Source organism: Ischnura elegans, chromosome 2 (assembly GCF_921293095.1).
Source record: "Ischnura elegans chromosome 2, ioIscEleg1.1, whole genome shotgun sequence".
In the NCBI taxonomy this organism is placed as follows: domain Eukaryota; kingdom Metazoa; phylum Arthropoda; class Insecta; order Odonata; family Coenagrionidae; genus Ischnura; species Ischnura elegans.
Genome location: NC_060247.1, coordinates 78,064,146 through 78,089,454, shown reverse-complemented (window position 1 = coordinate 78,089,454; position 25,309 = coordinate 78,064,146). Strand labels below are relative to the sequence as shown.

At 37.6% G+C, this 25,309-nt stretch overlaps 2 protein-coding genes across 2 annotated transcripts; one reads left to right on the top strand and one right to left on the bottom strand.

Annotated features, from left to right (window-relative positions):
* Window positions 1-2,833: 2,833 nt before the first annotated feature.
* LOC124154011 (sphingolipid delta(4)-desaturase DES1-like) lies at window positions 2,834-14,025 on the bottom strand. The gene is made up of 6 exons (XM_046527481.1): window positions 13,801-14,025; window positions 12,775-12,951; window positions 10,944-11,083; window positions 6,916-7,129; window positions 4,322-4,533; window positions 2,834-3,272 (listed from the first exon to the last, which is right to left on the bottom strand). Exons 1-6 carry the CDS (start codon window positions 13,880-13,882, stop codon window positions 3,132-3,134), a joined length of 966 nt encoding a protein of 321 aa, XP_046383437.1. The 5' UTR covers window positions 13,883-14,025; the 3' UTR covers window positions 2,834-3,131.
* A 7,215-nt stretch (window positions 14,026-21,240) lies between these two features.
* On the top strand, window positions 21,241-22,338 carry LOC124154009 (ubiquitin-fold modifier-conjugating enzyme 1). The gene is made up of 4 exons (XM_046527480.1): window positions 21,241-21,453; window positions 21,521-21,652; window positions 21,734-21,901; window positions 21,987-22,338. The coding sequence occupies exons 1-4, from the start codon at window positions 21,331-21,333 to the stop codon at window positions 22,062-22,064; spliced, it is 501 nt and encodes a 166-aa protein (XP_046383436.1). The 5' UTR covers window positions 21,241-21,330; the 3' UTR covers window positions 22,065-22,338.
* The last annotated feature ends 2,971 nt before the right edge of the window (window positions 22,339-25,309 follow it).

Sequence of the window (25,309 nt, the reverse complement as noted above, 5' to 3'; positions counted from 1 at the left end):
TAACAATGAAAACTTAGAATTTTAAGAGGCGCCTACCGTATTCCTTGCCTCACTTTGTCTTTCCTCTCTAATGTCAGCAATTCCTCTTGCTCCCACGTTTCCAACCTGTGAATGAGATCTCCCCGTGCACTCAGCCTAAGGGCGGAAATGCTGACAAGAGAAGTATGCGAGGCAGTCGGTGTGTGTACACGAATGAAGGAAGATTAAAGCGTGATTGTTGCCGACATGAGTTCTTTCCTTTTTCTGTGCGGTTTTCCCGATCAATCCCCGAGCGACGACTATGCGAGGGTCTTGGCAACTTACAGAATATCAATTTTATCACTACAGTCTTAGAAAAAGAGTATATTGTACTTGTTATTGCTATTAAATTGCGACAGTATCACAAAAAAATGTTTTATTGGAAGACTGATTTTTACAACAAATGACTCTTAATATTTTTGATTAAAGTATACACAGGCACAATTATACACTGTGTGTACATAATTATGATGACATTTAAGGAAAAGAACGAAGTCTTTGATTAATTAAAGAGGTAGGGGACAAAATTTTTTAAGAAATGAATTGGAATAGATTCATAACACTGTTTAGATTGAAGTCTTACAATAATGCAAAACAAATGAAAGCTTATTTTGGGAAATTAAAAGATTTGGTTATTTATAATGATGAATATGTAGCTTTTGAATAAAAGCAAGCTGCAGTTCTTGGGAATATACATTAATAAATTTCAAGAGTCTTATTTTTCAGATATATTCCAAACTCAAGGTTATCAGTTATTGGCAAGTTAACTTTTTGGTAGTTGGTTTCTTAATTCATAAAACATTAACCTTATATTTTCCATGCTTATTTTACATTATCTCAACCAGTTTCAATGCCTTAATGTTTGTTGTTAAACCTGTTGAGGTAAAGTAAAATGGAAATGGAAAATATGTACAAAGCTTCCTTTTTGTTCATTTTCAAGCTGGAACAATTATACGTACATGAATGATCCTTAAATTAATTAAAATAAATTATTTTCAATGCTCCTTTGTATGTTAAATACTGTGAAGTACATTCTATAGTAAGCTATAAATGATCATTTATATGCAGTGGAGGAATTCTCTTCAGATGTGTATTTATGATAATGAATTTTAATGAAAATATAGCCTCATAGCCAAGGTGCTTTTAGAAGTATAGGTTACCAAATACAGTTTAGGACCTCAAATTCGGAAAGCTTGCGACCAGGGTTTCTGGATTTTTAGTATGCGGAAAAAGTGGTACACTTCTTTTTAGAATTTGAATGCAATAAAACCATAACTCAGAGATTATGCATGAAAGGGATTTCAACATTAATTAGCATTAACCTTCTAGCAGTATTTCAATTTAATACATATAACTTTGCTTTACAATGATTAGAGAAAAAGTAGCAAGTTATTTGATACTCTAACAATTCAAAACATTGTTTGGGTTTTGAGCAACAGGCCCCAGATTCATCACTTAGGTCAGCCGTTAGCTTAGCTGTGTAAAAGCAGCAGATGTCTAGGTTCACTACATGTGAATGTTTGGGTGGTCTATCGAACAGCCCCTAGAAGAACATTCGTCGCCTTAGATGGATTCAAGTACACTACATTGAAGGAGGCAAAAAACTTGCCGAATAAGTCATCAAATCATGACCGTAGCTTCCGCGGCAAACTATACGTGCTCAATATTGGATGAGAACGAGCAATAAATACATCTTTTTCTTCGTGCTCAATACCTTTCGTTGCTAGCATTCGCTACCAGATGTTGCAATATCTTTTGATACCTTCCTGAGTTGGACAGTAAATCTGTGCAAATGTTTCTATATTTTGTGAATCAATTAATTTATAATGGCATTCATGCTCTTGTGCTCGATAATTTGAGATCCCTACGTGTCCCTGCCTAGGTTGTTAGCGTATGTTCGTAGTGTGTGCCAGGGGTGCAGCCAGGAATTAAGGCTGGGGGGGGGGTCTAGGTGCAACTAATACCGGTGTGTGTGGTGGTGTGGAATACCCACCAGGATAAGCGATAGGTGCGAGATTATTAAATTGCGGAATTTTAAGATAAACAGTTCAAAATGGTGAGTTTTACGGCTTTCTGAGGGATGTTTTATTAATCCTTACAGGGCCATTCCATGCCAAATCATCCAGTAAATAGTAGACTTGACACCCAAGGTTCTTGGATGTCAATAAAATTTTGTATGCTAAATATATGTATTTATATAGGAAAAAGTCCATTTTAAAGATAATTTTATCCTTTTTCTAAAAATATCAATTGTTTAGGTGTATCTGGAGAGAGATTTTTGCTATGAGTTTTTTTCTGAATCGATGCACGGATTTTACACAAATCATATTTTTTGTGTTTGGGATTAATTTTTATTGTGATAGAGGGTTATGATTCACATTTTTTTAGCATCATATGTTTCTCCATTAAATTTTGAACAATTGTATCAATTTAGAAGCCTCTAGCTTCAAAATTGTGGATTTGTCATGTAAAAATGAGAATTCGTGCATGCGCATTCGGCATGCACACAAAGCTTTGAAATCGGAATAGACTAAAACTTCAAACTACCATATCTCTGGAACTATTCGTCAGATTGAGCTGAAATTTTGGATTTATTATTATATCTATTGATATAATATTAGTACACATTTTCATGACAATGTGTGACAGGTGGGTGTCAACCCCTGGATGACTTGACATGGAATGGCCCTACACTATTCTATTCCATTGTTAATATCAATCCAATTAAGTAAAATGGCTTAAACTTAAAAATTTCTCTGAGCTCTGGGGGGGGGTGTTTTAACCCCCAAAACCCCCCCCTTGCTGCGCCACTGGTGTGTGCTAACTTCTTACTTGTCCCAGAACAAGGCTCAGAGATTGCTGCCGCAAGGTAGCAAGTCAAAACACTATGCAGAGGAATTTTCAAACGTTCCAGATTTATGGGTTTCTGGATACCAGATTTGAGGACCTCAACTGTAAAATTATTATAGCTCTCCAATCCTAAGTAGTACAGTTTTTTTTTAAACACCAATACATTTAACCAAGAATATAAATCCCAACCAATATATTGGAAAATTATACTCAGAAAAAAATGGTTGACATATTGAGTGATCACATTATGTATTAACAAATGCTTAAGAATCTAGACCTTTGTGTTTCCTCTTGATCCGTGCATAAGGTCCAATATCAGGATCCATTACAAAATCATACAAGACCCGAGTCCAAGAGTGGTGCTGTGGCAAATGATCGTAGTACTCGGATGCAATTCTTTTGATCTAAGAACAAAATAAAAATGAAGAAGTAGCATATTTTTGAAAGGTAAATTTGCTGAATAAAAAGTTTGGAGAGGTATAACATAAAGAAGATGATTTTTATGTCTGAATTAATGGGGCAGTTTGTGCCAAAGAAAATGCCAGGAGCAACGTAAATTACGACAAAATATTTTACAATGAAGCTAGCCGTCCATATTAGAAATGATCGTTTGCTAAAATTCAAATGAGGCACAAACTTTTAACACATTGTTTTTCATGAAGCATTATATTTTTCATCTTTCTTCAATTATTGTTACTCAAACAAAAATCTTCATTTGAGTGCAGGCATTGCAGTAATAATAGGTACTACATACTATGTACATATATATGTCTTTGCATCCTTAACCTATGTTTTGTTAGAGTGTCTCTCTGTTTCTTATTTTTCTGCTTTGGGTATCATGATTGTATTGAAAATTTTGTCATTGTTCTTGTTACCATGTTATAACACTAGTCGTTGACACCAATAATTGGCACATGTTTGTTACATTTTGGGATCTCATTGCAATAACAGAGTAAGTGGATTCTTGCCTGTTTGAGAACATGTTACAGAAAGTGTGAAATTCGAATATCTGATGATTAGGCTGAGTGTTTTTTTACATTTCTGATATTTAAGAGAAACTTTTGACTCGGTATGTTGGATTGGATGCAGTGGCAGCTCTATGAACCTGTTTCAGGGGGGACTTCAGGGTAGTCCGTATGATATGCATACTTCCCTGGGAAATGGAGAGTCCAGAAAAACATGGACTTTACGCCAGTGTATTACAATCATAATGTTACATTGACTAAACCTTCAAAAATGCACAAATTCTAGAAGGCATTTCACATAGCATAAGATCAGAACCAATGAGATGGCAGCTCCCGATGCCACCTTAACTGATTGGATGTTACTTCTTGACTTATGAAATTAACAGTAAACGGGGGTAGGTTTCACTCATTTACTTTAGCAAATAATATTAACCAAATATTGAATCTCACCATGAATGAAGAAACAACTTGAAGTATATGTCACATACCTCAGGGAGTTTAGATCCTGGAACAGCTGGAAAGTCATGGTGCTCATTATGATAGCCAACATTGAATGTTATGAAGTTAAGTGGTCCATAATAAGAGTAAGTTTCAAATCCTTTCCTGAACATATAATGTTCTGAGATGAAATGGCCACCCATAGGATGTAAACCCATTGCCATTAAAGAGCCAAGAATCATGTAGACCATGATCTTCCAACCTGGAGACACAAAAGGAGAGTTATTGAAAAAAGGATGGAGTGGGATGATGGTCAAGAGAGGACAGAAACATTCTATACAATTCTCTGTCAGGCACTCATACAGAGAGCCTGGGAGAGATTCCTTGAGTTTTTACTCTGAGCCTGGTGACATGTGTTGAAGGCATTAGTCACGTTCAGCTGCTTGGATCCCTCACCAGTGAGCAACTGACCGGTTGTAGCGATCTGCTGAAGGGTTGCTGAGAAAATACCAGACACCTTCAAAATGGGTCGTATTAAAATGCCTGTACCAACACTGGCAAATTTAATTGCTGGAGACTATGAAATTATGAATAATTTGTTAGGTTTAATTCAACTTGAGGCAGAATTTTTAAGAAGAAATTCGAAAAAGAAATAAACATTTCGTTCTCATAATTATGGCATAGTGTGAATAGATATGGAGACTTCTCTCACAATCACTAGCAAGAGGTTACCTCACATCTGTCCATGCCTGTTTTTATTCGTAGAGTCGAGAGGAAATTCTCCGATTAAGAATACTGAAGGAAACTGTGGAAAAGATTCTCAGAGTTGAAAAAATTTCAAATACAATTCGTGACCTCGGCTACATCTTATTAGATATTATATTTCAAATGATCTACTTAAGTTACTAATTCTTTTTATTAGCTGATGACAAATATGAAGCCATTTTTACATGTAGGCCTTCAAAATGTAGTATTTCGAACATCGATCCTCCATAAATGTATCTGTTCGTGACGATAGCAGAAGACATATTGGGCACAGCCATATTGCATTTTAACATATTCCTGATCCCAATGAGAGATTTTCTCCTGTGGAAAAAATGGCGTCTGATCAGTAACACCAATGGGCTACCAAAGATATTCTGCAGAAAAGGTCTCACCAATTTCGTGGCTGTTGAGTCTGCTGAATGCGACCATTAATAATTATCTACCAGAGAATAGAACAAAAGCAAATATATAATGGAATATTAATTCAGAAAGAAAATTTTGTGTACTAGAAAGCAATTTTAGGCCTAAGGCTACTGGTAGAGCAATAAATGGAGAAGAAAATTTTATAGTATGTATTTGCATTTGTGGGCTAGTGGAAGAGTATGTACAGAATTATATCCATGGTGAAGACCAAATAGCTGTGGTTAAGTCTGGTCTCAGCTGTGAAGAGGCAGGAATAAGTAAAGGAGTTACCCATGGTTGTGCTCTTTTTTCTGCAATTTTCAGAGTTTATATCAAGAGTCACAGTAAATAAAACAAAGGAAAGGCTGTTAGGGTGATTATCCCATGGGAAAAATCAAGTATGATATAATTCTCCAATGAAATTGTAATCAGTGCAAAGACAGAATATGGAAATAATTCTTGTAAATATGGAAAGGAAATTGGATATCAGCTGAAAAACGAGAAGAAAACTAAAATATTAGTTTGGATTTGGAGAGAGGAGGCTAATGTTAATGTTAAACTAGAAAACAAAACCTTGATGAGGTGAAAGAATTTGTTTGGCTTAGGAGCCAAGTAACCATCAATGGAAGAAGCAAGTTAAATCGTCCACAGAAAGGCCCAGGCAGAGAGGGAATCCTACAAAAATAAGTATATATCTTTTGACTGCAGAGGGCATAAGGCATGAGGAAACAATCAGAATGTTTTCCTCTGGAGCATGATTTTCTATGGCAGTGAAGCAGCAGAAGGCCACCAATGTCAGATTAGGCAAATGATATGAGCCAGATGAAAGGTATTCTATGCAATATTTTAATAAGAAAAGTACTGTTGGAATGGTCAAGGTAAGCCCAACCAGCTCTTCTTTGAGTATATGGAGCAAAATCATTTGATCATCAGAAATTCGTTCTATAAGACATTTTGTCACGAGGTTCTTGCTAGGAATAGCATTCAGCAAGGCTCTCAAGGTGTCTGTCATGCAAATTCCCTGCTGATTGTGAGACTTAATCACAACAGTATTCATTAAAGAGGAGAGGAAGATTAATGAGATGGCAATAGTATGGAAAAGAAAAAAGTTGTCCTGAATGTAGGGACATTTAATGATGAGCTATGATGAGTGTGGTTTAGCCCGAAATTTTCAAAGAGAAAATAGATATCTTGTTCTTAGTAGTGAGAGATCTATGGTAAGAGAGGATACTATTGGAGTGATGGATATAGTATTCTTTTTGTGGTGGGGAGGAAAGTCAACTTGGGATAGCATTTTTTAAGTAAATGTAAAATTTCAGGCACAGAAAAAGTGTATGACTTTTTTCTGGTGGTAGTAATAGAAGCACATCTAACTGATGTTGTGGTGGCTTAGTTGTGCCTGCATACCAGCAATCATAGAGCAGAGGGAATTTTTATGCACCCCAAAAAGATCTTAAATCAAAAAGTAATCACTCACCAAAGTATTGGATGACGAATATATCGAATGTTATCTGGATTACAAAATTTGTTATTTCCCAGAGAGTAGGCCTCTTTGGATCCCTGATGACAGGTCTAAAAGCATAGAAGAGAGGCAGAAGCATAACCCAAAGGAGTTTTCCAAGTGTTGTGCAGAATAGTTTAGCTTCCAACAGTGTAGGGACATCAGGGTCTAGTTTCTCATTTCCTAGATACTGAAATGAGGCCAAAAAATACATTATGACACACCATAGAAGTTAAGGCAGGTAATATTTAATATTGATTACTATACAAAAGCTTAAATATTACATAGTTGTGCCTCAATCATCCAATGTTTGCAATATGGTGTGTTTGATTATATTCCTATCACTTCACTGGGCAGTACCTTAAAACTCTCCCATACAGGGATGCCGACTTACAAAAACTATTTGGGGTACCCAAACCGGGTATCTTGCCCCGGAAAATTTTATAAGTAGTGAGTTTTAAGCTTTTTAAGCATTTTAGAAGAGTAATATGGTCAATATTAGAACCATGATAACTCAAATCTCGATATATGGACACTTCGGGGAAAATCGACAAGCCTGAGACATTTTTTCCTCACACCCATAACGAATTTTTGAGGGGGCTCGGGCCCCCTAAGGCTCCATGGAGTCGGTGCCACTGCTCCCATTCCCTCCCTTCCTGCCTCCTCTATTCTTCCTTTCCTACAGTACAGAACACCCCCCTGGAGAGAGGGGCCTTCTCCCATTTAAAATGTTTTGTAGGGAGTGCTACGCTCTATGATAAATACAATTCCAACTTCTCTCACGTTTGGCACTTGTAGCCATGCATTTGTATATACACTCTTTAACAAGGATACAAAAACTATCTAACAAAAATTAAAAAGTTTTGATAAAATTTTTAGGGGGGGTCCATGACCCCTGTGCTCTTATATGACTTAAATGTAAGATTACCATACCTGTCCATGTCGCGTGCATAGCAGATAGCAGGCGATTCCGGCTGGGGGGCTATGTTTTTAGTGCGAGGACCTCACCGTTAGCCTAAACATTACATCTATTGGGATCTCTTTGTGCAATAAATATTTTTCGATCTTATTTTAATGTAATATTAATAATAATGACTCAAGACTTCAGGCTGCCCGTAACAAAATTACAGGACAAACCATAGTTCTGAAATTCTTGTATCAGATACAATCCCAGCCAGCACAGATTTGAACTTATCCTTGGAGAAATCAGATATTGTGGGGATAAGCTTATCCTCCATGTGTAATATTCCTTTTTTCCACGATTTCAAGCGTTTGGGGTGGGGATGTCATGGTACCATATTGCCAAAATTGGCCGCATAGTAGCGCTGAAGTCCTCCATTACCGTTAAAGCCATTATAGTGGCTTCGTGTTTACATTTTTGGTGTTGTGTATAGTGGTGTTTGTGAGTAAAAATCGTTGATTATTTTGTGTATACAATGATATTTAAAGTGATAATGCGACCTAAGCATCGTTTTTGTGTGCCTGAGTTCGATGTGGGCTACGCCGGTACGTACAGTTGTGGCGACACATCAAAACATCCCGGATTGTCGTGGATATTAATGAAGGAATCATCGACAGTGCTGTGATTTGTTAACAAATGCGAGGTATTAGTGATTGCAATTGCCAAATTCTAGGGTATAACTGTAATGGATTTTGAATTTGTGCGTTTAGAAACCATACGTAAGGTAATTCACCAGTCTCCTCTATAATTTGATGTAAGGAATTGAACAGTAAGATTTATGGTTTACCGATGAAGGTATAAAGACTGCTCCGTGTTCTAGTGTATTGTATATCGTTTCAAGATGAACCATTCATTAAATATATCGTTTTTAGAGCAATAATTTTGTTTATTTTCCACCTTCTTCTAACGGATTTTTTGGGATGTTCCTAAACTTGCGTGAATGTGTAACATAGTGAAAAAAAACCTCATTGTGGAGACTAGTGCGGTATTGGCTTTCGATGGTGAATGATTCAGTGCATTATATTTCATCATGTATGTTATTATACAGTATTGTATTGCAGTATCCCATGTAGCATCAAATATCTCAGAGGCATCTCACGAGATATGATCTCATAGGCATACAGACCTCATAGACAGAGTGGTCATATATGCCTCGTGAGATGTCTCTGGCATATTTGATGCTATATGGGATACCATAATATAATAAAATACAATGATGAAAAATAATGCATTGAATCTTTCCTCATCGAAAGGCAATTTATGTTATTACGGTTATTACATTATTTTCACGTAGTTCTCATGAATCTCGCGTGGCAGCGCAGCGATCGTACGCGAAACAGGTGCCACCTAGCGGCAATTATACGGCGTAAGGATAGGCATATCTCAAAAAATGCGGAAGTGCATCTCCGATTTATCCCAAAAAACGGCGTGGATTATTCATACTTTATCTCTGCTTTCAGATAGGTTTCGTCACGGCATATATGTATAATATCCTCGTATTTAGGGATAAGGCAGAATCTGTGCTAGTTGGGAAGCGTTCAGCTTTTGTAATGTATGGCAAAAATATCTTACTATAAGCAGTTGACGTTATGAAAACCTATTGTTTTCAAGTTACGACGAGTACCTATACGGAATTCACGGCGCTTCACTTAATCACTGTCAAAAACAGCACGTTTTAAGTTTAAGGGAAGTGAAACCCATTTAACTGCGCTTGTGGCATTTGAAACTAGCATATGCAGTGATATTATGGCAAAATTAGCAGTGCCGGAACGCACTTTTCTTAACTTTTTTAGAAGTGAAATATTACTCTGTGTGTTTTTATTGCAAGTTATTATTTTCATTCTATTACAAAAAAATTGTTTTGGTTACGAATGTAGGTATGCATTAAAAATTTTGAGGCAACAAAATTGAAAAAAGGTTATTTGACTATTATGTCTTGTGAGCCGCTGAGAATATGGTAACGAAATATTGAATGAGGTGAAAAAGCATGATTGAGTTTTTTGTGCGCCGTCTTGTCACTGTGTTATTTGCAGCCGAGATACGATGCGCGTAATCGCGTAATTTTCTGAGATAAGTCGAATCGCGAATAAGTCGAATGCATCGCAAATGCGCATAATACGACGTTCATTAGGACGGAGATAAAACCTCGTGTATAACATTCGACGTATTTTATTTACGAGTGAGTAGTTGATTTTACTTACGAGTGAGTAGTTGATTTTCTTGTCGTGACGCAAAAAGTAATCTCATCATTCACCGAAGAGACAATGGAGAGGCGGTTTGACGAGTTTTTGTCACACTCTTCGGAAAGCACCATTTTCGGGAAAGTGTGCTCATTGAACTGCAACGAACTCGCATTGAAGCCTATCAGAATTTTTAAGGCGCTTTTTCTGCCGCCATTCCACTTTAGACAACTTCCTGAGCCAAAGCGAGTGGGGCAATGAACTCCTTTCTGAAACAACGACTTCAGCTGTGTGATATAATTTAAGGCTGCTTCTTCAAGAGTGGAAAAAATCGCTGAATATTGGACGGTGCCAGATATAATTGGCATGTATGTAGGACTGCAATTATCTGAACAAGCATTATCATAAAAACCCGTCAAACAGCATTTTCCAGTGTCTCTTTAAGGAATTACGAGATTGCTTTATCTGCCCCGACAAGCAAAACTAATTTTCACTGGTTAAGAAAATATTGTCAACACTGGATGATGGACTGCATGAATTGCATTAGTGAAGTGTGAGCAGGAAGTGGCAGAACTAGGCGGGAGGGATTGCAAGGGAGAGGCAGCATGAAATTTGTACAGAGGCCAAACTTGACGGCTGCCCCAGGGTGGACACACTTTAGATACACCACCAGAAGTTGACCTTCAAGGTAAATGTTATTGAGGTTCACTCAAGCCATTTGTCTGTTCAAAGTACACTTTCTGACTCTTGGCAGACAATAATTAACTCAGTAATCTATGTCCACCTTGTGAGCCACCTCTGCTTTTAGCTGTCATTATCATGGAAACATTACAGTCTGATGTAATTTGATTAGTATTACTCACCCTATGATGTTCTCGATGATAGCGTTGGAAACTCATTGCAAATGGGACACCAATGGGTAGATTAACAAATATGCCCAGCATTCGATTAGCTGTAGGACGTAATTGGCCAAATGCAAGATTGTGGCTTAGGTCATGGACGGCTGGCGAATAGAATAGTTAGACAATAATTTCAAAAAAGATCAACTAGCCATGAAGAGAACTGCGTAATGTACAGAAAAAAATGCATTCAAAAACTGCATTGGGGCCATTTAAATATAAAGCTGAATCATGCAAAAAGAAAAAAATACACACAATAGGCACCTTTAATGAATTAAGGGTGAATATCTATAATCTGATCAGTGCACTCTATGGATATCAACTAGAGCTGAGATTTATTTTTATAAGAAATGATGAGGGTAACACTCACTAGTTGAGTACAATTGTAACTTGCATTTTGAATTCATACTCTTTAGAGAGTATTATGACAGAGAATGAGGATCTAGAGCAGTGGTGGATACAGGAAAAACTCAAGGGGGGGCGCAACATATCTTGAGGTGTCTTTACTTTTATCGTAATAAGAGATGATCAAGTCACAGGCAAAGTATAAGAAAATTTTATTAAAAGTTATTATAAACATGTGAAAGACAATGCCATCTTATGATATAAATAAAGTTACAATTGTGGTTTTGCAATGTTCAGCAATACAGCCGGACCCGCAAGGGGGGGGCGCGCGCCCCCTGCACCCCTCATCTGTATCCGCCACTGATCTAGAGTGGGACAAGGCTACAACCACCGGGGTGGGAACCCAGTACCTAAACCAATTCGCCCAGTCACGTGGGGAGGGGAAGTATAAAGGAAAGAGGCACCGCCACGATTAGGAGCCTGCCTACACCTCCAGGGTGAGGATAGGGATGGAAGAGAGGGGATGGGTAAATCCCAAGGCCATCATGGGGGTGGTGTGGGCAACTACTAGCGAAAACATAATTTATGTTTCTGCAGGAAGGAAAGATATCCCTATGAAGAGGAGAAATACATCATTTTCCATAGATTATTTTGTTATTGTATTATGACATTTTACATCTCTCACTCCTTACATAATTTCCTCTTATCCTTTAACATAGAGGGTTTTTAGGGGCTTTGCATTTATGGGTATCATCAGCTCACTTGTGCTAACTCATGAAAACTCAATTACTCACACATCTATTATGTGTTGCCTTACCTGAGGGAAAAATGAATGGAAAGCAAAACTTCAGGAGGAAACACTAATTTAATTCCCTTGAGTTTTGACCATCTCTCTATCGGAGCCCTAAGACAAAATATTCAGCTTTCAGTGAGAAAGAAGTATTTCATCATGGCTTAGACTTTGTTCTAACAAAATAGTCCTACCTTTTTAGGTATTTTCCATGTTATGGTCACTATTTAACCCAAAATGTACATTTGTACTATCACTAATTAATTACTTGTATATTGTGTCTGTATATTTCGTCATTAATACGTCAATGCTAAGAACTAGTTTCTGTTGCTGGGGCACCGGAGTCTTCAATTGTTTGAGGTGCTATCTTCTTTAACTCAATCTAACACACATAGTATTACTAAGATTAGCACACAGCTGTCAGCACCCACCTAAATTCCTGGAATCACCAATGTTATATTCTGTTTGTGATAATGAATCTATGCTGTTAGATATCCGCACAAGCCTTAGGTTAAGTACTAATTTACACATTGGTCCCAATTATCCTAATACACCGTAAACCACCTCTAATTCTGTAATGAGGCAAATACATTGTGAATACCCTGTGCCCCAATGGTACAAAATTAAAATACGTAGTAAGCTTATACTTATAGGTCTTACCACACATAAAAGAATGATTAATTACTCCTCCAAAGCAATAGCCACATATGAGAATAACAGGCCATGACTGGTCCCACAAGAAGAACCATGAAATGAATTGAATGGATACCAATCCGAAGAGGACCCACTTTAAGTTGGGATCGTGGCCGTACAACTTCTGGATTTGAGGATATTTGGCTACATTTGCAGGAAAGAGATGAGAATTAATGTCGACATGAATACCTATTGTTCAATAAACCAGAGGATTACATTTTTTATGCAAAAATTAATGTAAAAAATGTGTCTTTATGCAAAAACAATTGAGAAGCTGATTCTCAGCTAGTACCACAGGTACATACTCTAATCTCAAAAAAAAATATCGACAAGTTTTTGTGGACATAGCTCATTCATATGAATACTTTGAAGATGAGTCATGACTATTTTTACATTACATAAGCAATTTGGGTAATAAGCTGGTATTCCACTAGCCTATCTCTATTCGGGTAAAGATCCAGCAAACAGCCAGTTGTGTTATTGTTGTATTTTTTAAAATTGTTTATGACTAATTAAAAGTATTAAGTGATGAGATTTCATATTGTCAAAAATAATATGTAAATTGAAATTTTCAGAAAATTATTATAGAGACTAGGCTAGACATTCCGTGGAGAATTAAGAGACGAATGGGTTAAAACAACATTCAAGAGTCTGAGCTAAAATAGGCATACTATTAACAAAAATTTCATCGACCAAATTGTGACATGGAAGGATCTATCGTAGGCTTATTTCTTGGCAGTTGTCTTGGAAGCAGTTTGTTAGAATGGATGTTACCCAAAAACTTTATTTTAATTGGATGATTTTTGAAGTATGTAAAGCAAGAATGCTGGATAATTTTTTCATTACACACTGCCTCATACATATCTTTCAAAAGATAAAAGGAAAACTTAATTTCATTCGTTCATGTAAAATAATCACAGGTTTTACATTGAAAATTAAGTTGAGAATAAGGGTATTTATAAAAAAATTAAACTCAGCGATAAATACACTTGCCTAAAATTTCTTTCCTTCTATTGGTGTGAGGCTGTTCAGTGTAGGCCCATTCAAAATCATCCCGTGATACATGGGCTCCCATTGCTGAAACTTAGAAAATGGAAAAGGAATAATTTTTCCTTTTGTTACAAGATCAATTTAAGCATGGCCTGGGTTTCAATGCTGATTCACGTTGCCATCAGACAGTTTGGTCTGAGAAGCAAAAGCCTTATATACTAATCGTTATCACGTGAAGTAGGGGCAATGCAGTGGGAGGAGTGGTCACAGGAGGATTGAAGGGGAGATAGTGAAAACTTTGGAAAAATACAAGATATGGTTATCTTTATGGTATTCCTTCAATGGTAATGTTTATTTCACTAGCTTAACTAATAATAGTGATGATTTATTCTCCAATTACTATGCTTACACACAAGTAAGTATATGATTCATCATAGCAAATATAATTTACATAAAATCAGGAAAATAAAAAGATAATAGTCACAAATATACTTATATAAGGATGATGATTTCTGAGGTACATAATAAACTTCCAGTTTTATTGATGTTCTCATAATATTCATTTAATGAATCATAGCATTGTTCTATAAAGCATTGTTTTAAATTCCTTGCTATATTGATGATCGAATTTACTTTGGTAACAGATTATAAATCTTTTAGCCCATTGTAATTGGGCTGTTGCAAGAGGTTCTTTTTTGATGGTGGTTCACGTAGATGTTGGTTTTATTCCTTGTTTAATGAGAATGGATGTCCAGGTGGATTTGCACAAGGTGAATGTTGTTATTTCTAAGTGTTCGCGCAATCCAGCCCGAAGGTGGCACAGAAGAAGTGCGCGCGGGGACGTGTGCCCCGGGTTATGATTAAAATGAAGGGCGAGGACACCTTCAATCAAATTCAGGTTTATTTCGAGTGCAACTCGCGAATAAACGCGCGACAAAACTCCGCGTCCACACGCTCCCGGCCTTTGCGAAACACTGACTTGAAACCCACGCCGTCGGCGAGGGCATGGATGCTAGGGTCTCAGGGTTACTGACCCTCAGTAACGGCATTCCCTCACTCCAAAAGGGTGTGAGTCGCGTCCCCTTGGCGGAGACCATGAGAAAGCGGTCGAAAGGGACTTGGCCGGGCCTTGGAAAGCCCCGAGGGCGACGACACTCGCCGGAGGGGAGGGGGGGAAATACCCAACATTCCGCACGCCTTGAAAAGCTGTGATTTTCAATAAAGAGCGTGGAGCGTGTGGGGGAGTTCAAAAACAAACAAAAACATACATCATATACACATACATGGAAGAAACACATAGATAGACAACTGCCAAACATAGTGAGAGCCTTTAGAAATAAATTTCGGTGTCCGTAATGAAGGCTCACTTTCATTGCATGTGGCATATGCCACATAAATACAAGTAATGAAAAAAAAACAACTGAAATATCATCCGATATTTACAAAAACGACACTTGATGAAATCACTGACACTCTCACTAACAAATTATCACTCACAATAATTCACTAGTTCACTTGATAAAAAATGTCACCTCTTTACAATGATAACTCCAATAAGTCCATTAAATCATGACAGTTTATGATTAAACAAGAATCTCTCAGTCTGCAAATAAAACTTATACAAATGAATGTACAAAAATGAAATTCAATGTTTAAATTTTAACTTTCCTCTTTAGGCAAGGGACAGAGTTTGTTGACTGCCCGCCGTATTAGCCCGGCAGTCGTTCTCACAGTTGCCACTCTCGAAACCCCATCCTCACCGGGGTGGAGCTGCACGATGCGACCGAGGCTCCACGGGAGAGGGGGTAGATTGTCCTCCTTGATAAGGACCAAGTCGCCTTGCTGCGTGCTGGGTGCCTCTCTGGTCCACTTGGGTCTAACCTGGAGGCTGGACAGGTATTCCTTGTGCCAACGAGACCAGAAATGCTGTTGAATCCTGGTCACGTGCTGCCTTCTGGATAGGCGATTGACGGGGATATCAATCATGTTTGGGTCAGGGATGGCAGTGAGTGCGTCGCCAATTAAGAAATGGCCAGGAGTCAATGGATTGAGGTCATTAGGATCTGATGACATTTGGGTAATTGGTCGGGAGTTAAGGCACGCCTCTATCATAGTCAAATAAGTGTATATCTCCTCATACGTGAAGGATGCGTTCCCAACAATTCTCCTGAGATGATATTTGAGTGAACGGACAGCCACCTCCCAAAGGCCTCCAAAGTGGGGTGAACGAGGGGGGATGAAATGCCAATTGATGCCTTGTGAGGATGAGTAGTGATGAAGTCTTTCCTGCGGTGTGACTTCGATGAGAATACTTTCTTGAGATCCTTCAATTCCCAATTCGCTTCCACAAAATTTGTGCCATTGTCTGAATAAATGTCGCTTCACTTTCCTCGTCGAGATGTGAAGTGCTTTAAAGCTCCCAAAAATGCTTCTGTTGTCAAATCCCCCTACAATTCAAGATGCACCGCCTTAGTGGAGAAGCAAACAAATACAAATATATAAGCCTTGATTGGCTGAGATCCTCGCCGAAGACTACCTTTTACATAAATGGGGCCACAATAATCAACCCCGCATTGTAAAAAAGGGCGAGTTGGTTCAAGTCTCTTTCTAGGTAAATTACCCATTTGTGGTACAGCCTTAGGGTTACTGCGAAAGCATCTCGTGCATTGATGTACCATCTGACGGCAGAGATTTCTTCCACTTAAAGGCCAGAAACGTTGCTGTATTGATGAAAGAAGCAGTTGCGGTCCAGCGTGAAGTTGACTGATGAGTTCTTGCGTCACGATCACTTTTGTAAGATGTTTCGGAGGCAAGACAATTGGATGCTTCTGACCATAGGAAATGTTAGAGGAACTTATTCTGCCTCCCACCCGGATCATGTTGTTTTCATCCAGAAATGCATGCAGCATTTTCAAACTTGATTTGCTGCTAACTTGATTTTTCCGCTGAAGGTCATGAAGCTCATTAAAAAACACTTCACTTTGAGCTGCTTTAATCAGCTGCGTAAGAGCCGCCTCGATTTCTCGAGCCGTGAGCTTTCCCGTTTTCCTCTCAGTGCGTGATTTTGATGCGTTGTGTCTGAATCGCAGGCAATAAGAGCGGAGACCATGAGAAAGCGGCCGGAAGGGACTTGGCCGGGCCTTGGAAAGCCCCGAGGGCGACGACACTCGCAGAAGGGGAGGGGGGGAAATACCCAACACTAAGTACTGAGATTTTATATATAAATAAAAACATGGGATTTTTAGCAATTTGAGCTTAATAGCAGTCTACATGGTCATCTAATTAGTTTACTAAACATGCATTTTTATAGCTTTCTCTGGATCAGAAAGTTTTTTTTTCTAACAATATCACTGACGGACCCCAGAAGACTATTCAATAAGCCGCTCTGGAGTAGAAATTTAAATAATATACATATTTTATCACATTGATACTATTTCTTGCATGAATCAGAATTGATAAAAAACCGAGTTGAACTTAGAGCAGAGCAAACCATATGTAAAAATGATTGATGAATATCTAAAAGCTATTTGCCCATGCATATCTATGTATTGTTGATTGTGAGAGGTATAGCGTACCACTAAGGTACTGTGGAAAGAGATTAATCCATAACCAGTGAAATGAAACTGCTTCAAAACATTTCTTCTGGCAGCTTTGGTCACAACCACTGCTATTTCATTGAAGATTGTGTTCAGAATCATTTCCACGAAATGTTTTATCCAAAACCGCCAAAAATATTCAATTTAAAAAGCCCAAACTATTGTTTGCTGTAATGCCCAGCCCAGATATTGAAAAAAATCAGCAAAAACTGAAAATTTATCGTAAACGCACTCATTCGACTAATTACCACTATTGCTGGGGTGGTCCCCCAGTAAGGATAGAATGAGGTCGTTGGCTTGGGGGGAGTCGCTTCATCTATTTTCTCGTCTTGTAGTGTGCAATACCTATTCACGACAATGAGTTCAAGGTCTGATACGTAATAGACAAGAGGCTTTTAGACATTCATCACTTATTTTCGAAAATAGTTTTTTTAAGCTGGTGAAATAAAAGCTTTAATTATTGGAGTGTTACATTTAAGTTTGCCAGAGGGTGTAGATTTTGTAAAATTTACCCAGAAAACCAGGAATTATGCATGAATTTTTCTGCGTTGACTGGCTGGATACCTTTTGCCACTTTTTCAAATTTTCCAAAAATTATGGACTTCGCTCCTTCTAAATCCGCCACTCGCCCCCAGCGTGTCTATTGGCTCCTTTGATGTAAATATTGTTCTCCCGCCGCGACTCGAGCCAAAGATATAGTTTAAACCACGGTCTTGTTTAAACACTATGTTTATTCCATCTCGTTCAATCTTGTTGAATCGTGCCCATAGAGGTAACTGGAGGGGGCGCGCCCTATCCTTTCCAATAGCGGGAAGTGAAGCCAGGGGGGCGTGGCCAAATTGCGCATTTAGCCATGATGCGCTGCCCTGCTATAACACAGAGTCTTACGGGGCAACGACAATTTTTTGCTTTCAACTCATTAAATAATACCTTTAGGCATTTTTCGCGAAAGGTACGATGAAAATAAATAGTAATACATGCCCAAAGAATAAATTTATGCTGGATCAGAGCCCTTGTGACCTGCAGGAAGACAATAATCAACGGACAATGAGGTGTTTAGTCAAGCATAATTGACTCAATATTACTAGCTAAACAATGGCTGGCAATTCGAAAATTGCATTAATTTTAACTTAATGAATCTTAATCCGGAAATTAAAGATCGATTGAATATGTTGCTATGCACCGTCGTTACTTCTACGAACATAGTAATCACCATTGAACTCGTCATGAACTGCTCCTGTACGATAGAAATATTGACCAAACCCGAAGTTAAAATAAGTTTTACGACATTACGCAGAAAGAACTTACGACTTTGTTCCACATAATTCCATTTTCACTGTCAAAGCCCCCGAAAAAAAAACGGTGCTACCTCTCGTAATGCAAGTTAATGCACTACGAGTGCGTACGTCCGCAGTTGACCATGCTCAAGTAAGATTGACGGACGAAAGATTGCGAAACCACTACGTTTTCGATACAAATTATTTTATTTTTACAACCCAAGCTCCTGGAAAATATCCATACTACAGCAAGTAATGCCCCTTTGCACGCGAGTGAACTCGTCTGAGTGCGTGCCTCTGAATTTAACTTGACGAAAAGGTCGACATATTATGATTTTTCAAAGAAAAACAAAATCAAGCATAAAAATTCATTTAATGGGCAAATTACAGAAAGATTAATTCACGACACAAAAAATTTTCACATTGTTCAAGTACAAGATTCAACTTTGGCAGATCAACAGCAAATGTAAACATACACAATGCATGGGTGAGGCCAAAAATGCAAAACCGAAATGCAAACAGCTAAGGCGATTGCAATTCATAATTTTTCCAGTGAGCAACTGTCACTCTTCATGATTCATCACAGGAAAGTAAATGGTGAAAGGTTTTCGGAAATGGCTTAATAAAAGGACCAGCAAACTTCCAAGGATATCCTGAAAAAAGTAGAAAGGCTGCGAAAGTGAATATGTATAGGTGGAAAGAAATTTCCTCTACAATAACCATTATTTTTATAAATACACCAATTCCAAAAAATATTACTATAGATAATGTATTTAAATTACATTTACTCGGCAATTGAAATAGCAGATCAAATACCAATGCACTCAATGTGGTCACCACAGAATTTCATAGATGCATACCTTAGAATGTGACTGACTTCATTTATATTTAATTCATCATATCCTTGTCATGCTCAAACAATAAATAAGAGCACACACCCATCAAGTGTAAAATGAATCCAGAAATAAGTTATTTATACAAGGGCCATTCATGAAAACTTGACATTATGGATCCTCTAACATAGTTTCCTGCGGTGGGAAAGTAATAGGTCATAATCCCTCCCACCTCTTATAATACAAGAGTTGCTTTAAGATAACATAGCGGCCATGTACCAATGCCATCGAGAGGAAGTCAAAAATACCTCCAGTCGTTACTCTTACCATAATGTAACATACCCGCTAACACAGCAGTACATAGAAAAGTTAAACTAGCGGGATTAATTATCTCAATGTTAGTGTGCATCCCTCTGTAATCGAAAGTATGTTATGTGAACTTAACGTGATTTCAACATCTCCACCCCTGATTGTGTATGCACAGTATACTTTCCTTTACTTCTTTGATTTAATACATAAAACTTTAAAATCCTACTTTAGCATCTAAGGGAACAGATAGTTTAAAAATAAAATTGACTAATTCACTTCATTAATTACACGTCATAACTATACGGGATAACATTGAAGGCAACGCGAGAAGTAATGAATATACACTCACTAAAGCTACTATTGCCTACTTCATAACGAAATACAAGGGTCGGTTTAACGATCAAATGATCAGCTACAGTTGAAATTTAAATTGCTAAATAATCACACTTCCCTGCAAATATTTCTTCACCAATACCTTTATTCACAAACTTAGTAACAAATCCCTAGGTATCATACTTTCTTTCTCTACGTTTTAAACATTGAGTACCGATGAACACAGCATAAAGCACGCTAAGGCCACTTTTTCACTAGTTCTTTCCGTCATTGAAATAATTAATATTACACACTTCCAAGGCATCATAACTGCTATGTCTTCTCCAATATTTTAACTGAAAAATTACAGAACACCACATAACTCCGCATAATACCTTACAAGCCATCTTAAAGGTGTGTGTGACACGTGTTTCAGTCGCATTATTTCCCATCGTTACTATTATACTCGCAACAAAATAGTTAACATGACACTTAAAATATTATACTCGCAACAAAATAGTTAACATGACACTTAAAATACAAATAAAATACTTAATTACTACCGTTGACTAATGACATTATCAACTATTCACATTAAAAGGCACCCCAAACACGAGCACGTTGTAGGTAACAAATTCAATATGTATCAGGTGTAGCGAACATCTCACGCTATATTGCATTTTTTTGACTATTTTATTCTATATTTTACTCACCGGTGGAAAGTAAGGCCTGTTTTCTTCCTTTCCGTGCGATTATTGCACCCGTAAGCCGAGCAGCAAACCATCTGCGAATGCAAAGTTTAAATAGCATATATCTGCCTAACGGAATGTTTCCGGATGTAGATAATAATATCCATGAAAATAAACACACTAATAAATATTTACGTACCTTTATATGACTTCTGTAGCCACTGGTTTCAGAAAAAAACAGTATTTTCTTAACATGCAAGCTTACGGCAAATCGACGAAGCAGGACATCGTAAGATGGCTAAATGCGCAAAAGTACCGTTATGCCTGGCTTCACCTCAGAGCGCTTATGCCCCCTCCAGAGAGCTCTATGATCGTGCCTCCCGCGAGAACGCCATTTCCGTGGCAGTGGCCGAAATCGTAACTTCTTTGAAAAAAAAGAATTACTTCCAAGTGGCAGGGGAGGGGAGACAGCTGACGGGTACTTGTTGTTTAACTATTGGTGAATGAACGCAAGAAAATGGTTGATGAATCGACAAGGAAGACTTTGAGTAGTATCCCGCTGTTAAAAACTAAAGCGGGACCAAGAGATACCGAGTTATGGGTACAGAGACTTAAAGAAGAATATCAGGCGTTGATCAAAGTAAGTCAGTTTATGTCGTGAGCCCTGCCATATGCTAGACATCATACTGAATTTATCGTGTTTTCAGTACGTCCAGAACAATAAAGCTTGTGACAACGATTGGTTCCGACTTGAGTCGAATAAAGAAGGCACGAGGTGGTTTGGAAAATGCTGGTTTATCCATAACTTACTGAAGTACGAGTTCGATGTGGAATTTGATGTAAGTTTAGTGTTATTTTGAACGGGCCTTTTCCTACCCGATTCACAATTTGCAGTGCAAAGCATACATTTCTGCTCGCAGGTTCCTGTCACATACCCTACGGCAGCTCCGGAAATAGCTCTTCCCGAGCTTGATGGAAAGACAGCAAAAATGTATCGCGGCGGCAAAATATGTATGACTGATCATTTCAAACCTTTGTGGGCTCGGAATGTACCCAAGTTTGGGATTGCTCATGCAATGGCTCTTGGGGTAGGTCAAAATAGTGAATTTACTGTGGCTTTTCTACAATTTTTGCTGAATGTTCATTACTTCATTTTACTTAATTTGTTTCCAGCTTGGACCTTGGCTGGCTGTGGAAATACCGGACTTAATAGAGAAAGGGGTTATAACGTACCAAGAGAAAAGTACTTGACGATGAATGATAAGATGTTCACTTTAAATCCGAGTGGTAAATGTAAATACACATTATCAAACAACCATCCTGTGCACGGATAATACTTTATGTTAGTCATATTTTTCCGAATATGCGGAAAGAATTGACTTGCTGGTATGTTGGGTACCACTATTTCTCGAAATTCCAAATGCAGAAGTAAAGTATTGGATTTAAACGGTGGTAAATTGGTGATTTCTTATATGCAAGGGAAAATCTAATTTTCGCGCTTGTAAATAAAATTGTTGAGATAGAATTTCTGTGGTTCTGTTTTCACTTTTATCTTAATTCATAATATCACTGAATAGTTGACGTGGAAATATTCAAGTATCCTATCAGGAATGAATTGACTGCATTGAAAATTAATGAAAGCATTCAGTGCAATTTCATGAAATATTTTCTGTTCTACTGGTTTCAATGACTTTGGCATAATTTTCATGAAATAATGGCTCAGCATAAAGTTCTAAATACAATGAAATTAGGAGAATAGTGTTTGTGTGAATGAAAGGTGGAGAAGGACTTAGGCGAGAAATTAAATCCCCTCCAAACTTTAAGTTGCGTATCCACTTGGGCTTTGGCAGACACACCAGAAAACAAATATATATGAATATTAAAAGTTTTTACTGCAAAAGAAATTATGCAAAAATTTGCCTGAAGGATGCACCCTCTGATATAATAACCTGTTTTTGCTTACTTGCACCATTATACTCTCCTGGAGAAACAGCTATTAACTCATTATTTCAAAGTATTCTTTCTGTTTTGCTCAATGAAGGACAAGTTTAATAGTTACGGTAAAGGCTGTCTTAATCGGGAAACATTGTTGTGCAATATGACATATACAAAGGCGGAATCAAAATTGCGTCATATAAAGCAGTGAATTGCAAGAATGTGTGGATACAATACTGTGAAATATCACCTGCTCTAATTCCAACCTCAAATTCTTGCAATTTCATCATGTTTTCAGTGCTAACCTGCGCAATGACATGCTACATGTAAAACAGCCTTAAGACCATTTCAATACCTGAACAGGGTCAGCAGAGAATGGGAAAAAATGAAAGGGAGACTGTAAGTGATGAACTTAAGAGTGACAGCGTAGCCTAGAAGTTTGACTTACTATGCAGGTAGTCAATCTGAAAACTGTCATGGAAAAGGGAGAAAGTGTGATTTCTATTGAAGCTATTTTGAAGTACAATTTAAGAAATTCAAAACAAAAGTTTCCTTGAAATGAATTTCTTATGTTCTGATGTAATTACCTCCCTGATGCCAAATCAGTGATCAATGTAACTTTTTCCTGGATTAAATGGCAAGGTGCATCTATTGAACATTTGTCCAAGAGGGTGGGTGTGCAGACCATTTTATCAACATATGCCTGTAACTGCCAGATTGATTGGTATCTGAGGTACATGTGATGTATTAATGCTGACCATCAACAAAGGCAGAATGACATCTTAAACTTAATTACCACTTTTTGGTTTGATTAATTTCCTCGTGACATTACTGACATTTCATACATTTTTGTGAATCTGCAAATATGGTCTGTAATAATATACTAGATATTTAAAATTTGAAATCTTTTGTGTTAATGAACCTCATGTTAAATTTTACTTTCCTTCCATTCTGGGTGATTCCTTGGACTGAAATCACACTTTTTCCTAACCTTGCAAATCAATTATATTTTGTTGAAGTTTTATTACTATCCCCTAGATAATTTTTTCAGTGTTATGTTGTCTCAATCAGGGCGGCCCTAGCAGGTGCATGGCTAGGGGCGAACCTTCAGTGCGGGGCCCTTCACTTAAAATATTGAACTCTATACCCCATCTACAAACTCGAGCATTTTGAATCCCTACCACTCTGGCTAAGTATGTGTTCCCCTCCCAAATTCAGACTTTGTAATTACACTGTTATGATACCTTGATACAAAACTATCGTATATGTATTTTAATTTTTTTTCACGAACGCGGGGCCCGGGGCGGTCGCCCTGCCCTAAGGCCAGCTCTGGTTTCAATTCTACATTTTAAAATCTAATGTGGAATTAAAAACCATGATTTGCTCATCATTCTCCCTGGTGACAGGAGAGGTGGATTTAGATAGTTGTTTTGGGGTACAGTTATGGTTTATTACTTTCCACAGCACCTAGGTGGTTTACTTATACCTCTCAAGGATAACCTCCGAGGTCTAATATGCATGGAATAGTACTTATAGTTGTAGTAGTATAGTATCTAATATGCACTTGTAGATAGATATTCATCAGCTAATTTTAAACATTGTTTGTTCAACTGATGAAGTTAATTTTTCATTGGAGACCCTGACGTGTATGTTTTAATGTAATAGAAAACCCTTAATAACTCGTTAGTCGTAAATTAGTCGTCATGGAAAAGATCCAATAATGGGGAGTTGTTTATGTTTGTTTTAGGAGGGAACACGAAAATTTATGTAATCTTTTGTACGAAGGAAAAGAGGAGGAATAAATAAGTTGAAGAAAAGAAGTAAGTAGTGATAAGCTGGTTAATTCTATCGCTAAAAGTACGTTAACCCATATTAAATATTACTTTTCCAATTTTTTTTCTAGAAGTATAGGGAGCCCCCCTTAATCTGCCACTAGGTGGTAGTTTTATATGTTAGACGTTTTATTTTGGCCTGTGAAGGAGACAGGACTAGTTACCAAGGGTGAGAGTTCCCTCTTCAATGTCCCTGAAACTTTTTCTCTCACTCACTGGATATGCATGCTTGAAATGGAAAATTCCACCAATTTTTTCTCATGTTAAATACCCTGGTTATAATGCCTTATTGATAAAAATCATTTTATTGGTCCCTGAAAGTATGGATAGTCGAAGATATATGATAACTAGTAATGGACTTTGCTGGTGAATTTAGTGATGGAAGATGAAGAATGCAGGTATTATGACTGAGTATTTTCAGAGGGGTTGATGCCAAACATGAATGAAATGTTTATCTTCTCGTAGCATAAAAATTTTATACAGCCCTTCAATAGACTGTGTCGTATCGACCTTAAATAATACTGATTTGTGCTTAAGCTCATTTCCCTCACTTCATTCAAATCTAACAAATTTACCCCACATACACAGCTATCCTTACCTTTTATACCTAAAGGCGTTGAATGTGATATTATTTGTAGTTTGCATTAAAATCTTTCTCGACCATAAACAACTCATCCACTAAACCATTGAAACTGAAGAATTTCCTCCCGATTATGAACTGTGATGATA

Coding starts and splice junctions, on each gene's coding strand:
- LOC124154009 (XM_046527480.1), top strand. CDS start 21,331: ATGGTTGATGAATCGACAAGGAAGACTTTGAGTAGTATCCCGCTGTTA. Junction 21,454..21,520: donor AATATCAGGCGTTGATCAAA/GTAAGTCAGTTT, acceptor TCGTGTTTTCAG/TACGTCCAGAACAATAAAGC. Junction 21,902..21,986: donor CTCATGCAATGGCTCTTGGG/GTAGGTCAAAAT, acceptor ATTTGTTTCCAG/CTTGGACCTTGGCTGGCTGT.
- LOC124154011 (XM_046527481.1), bottom strand. CDS start 13,882: ATGGGAGCCCATGTATCACGGGATGATTTTGAATGGGCCTACACTGAA. Junction 11,084..12,774: donor TAATCATTCTTTTATGTGTG/GTAAGACCTATA, acceptor TCTATTCGCCAG/CCGTCCATGACCTAAGCCAC. Junction 7,130..10,943: donor ATCATCGAGAACATCATAGG/GTGAGTAATACT, acceptor GCCTCATTTCAG/TATCTAGGAAATGAGAAACT.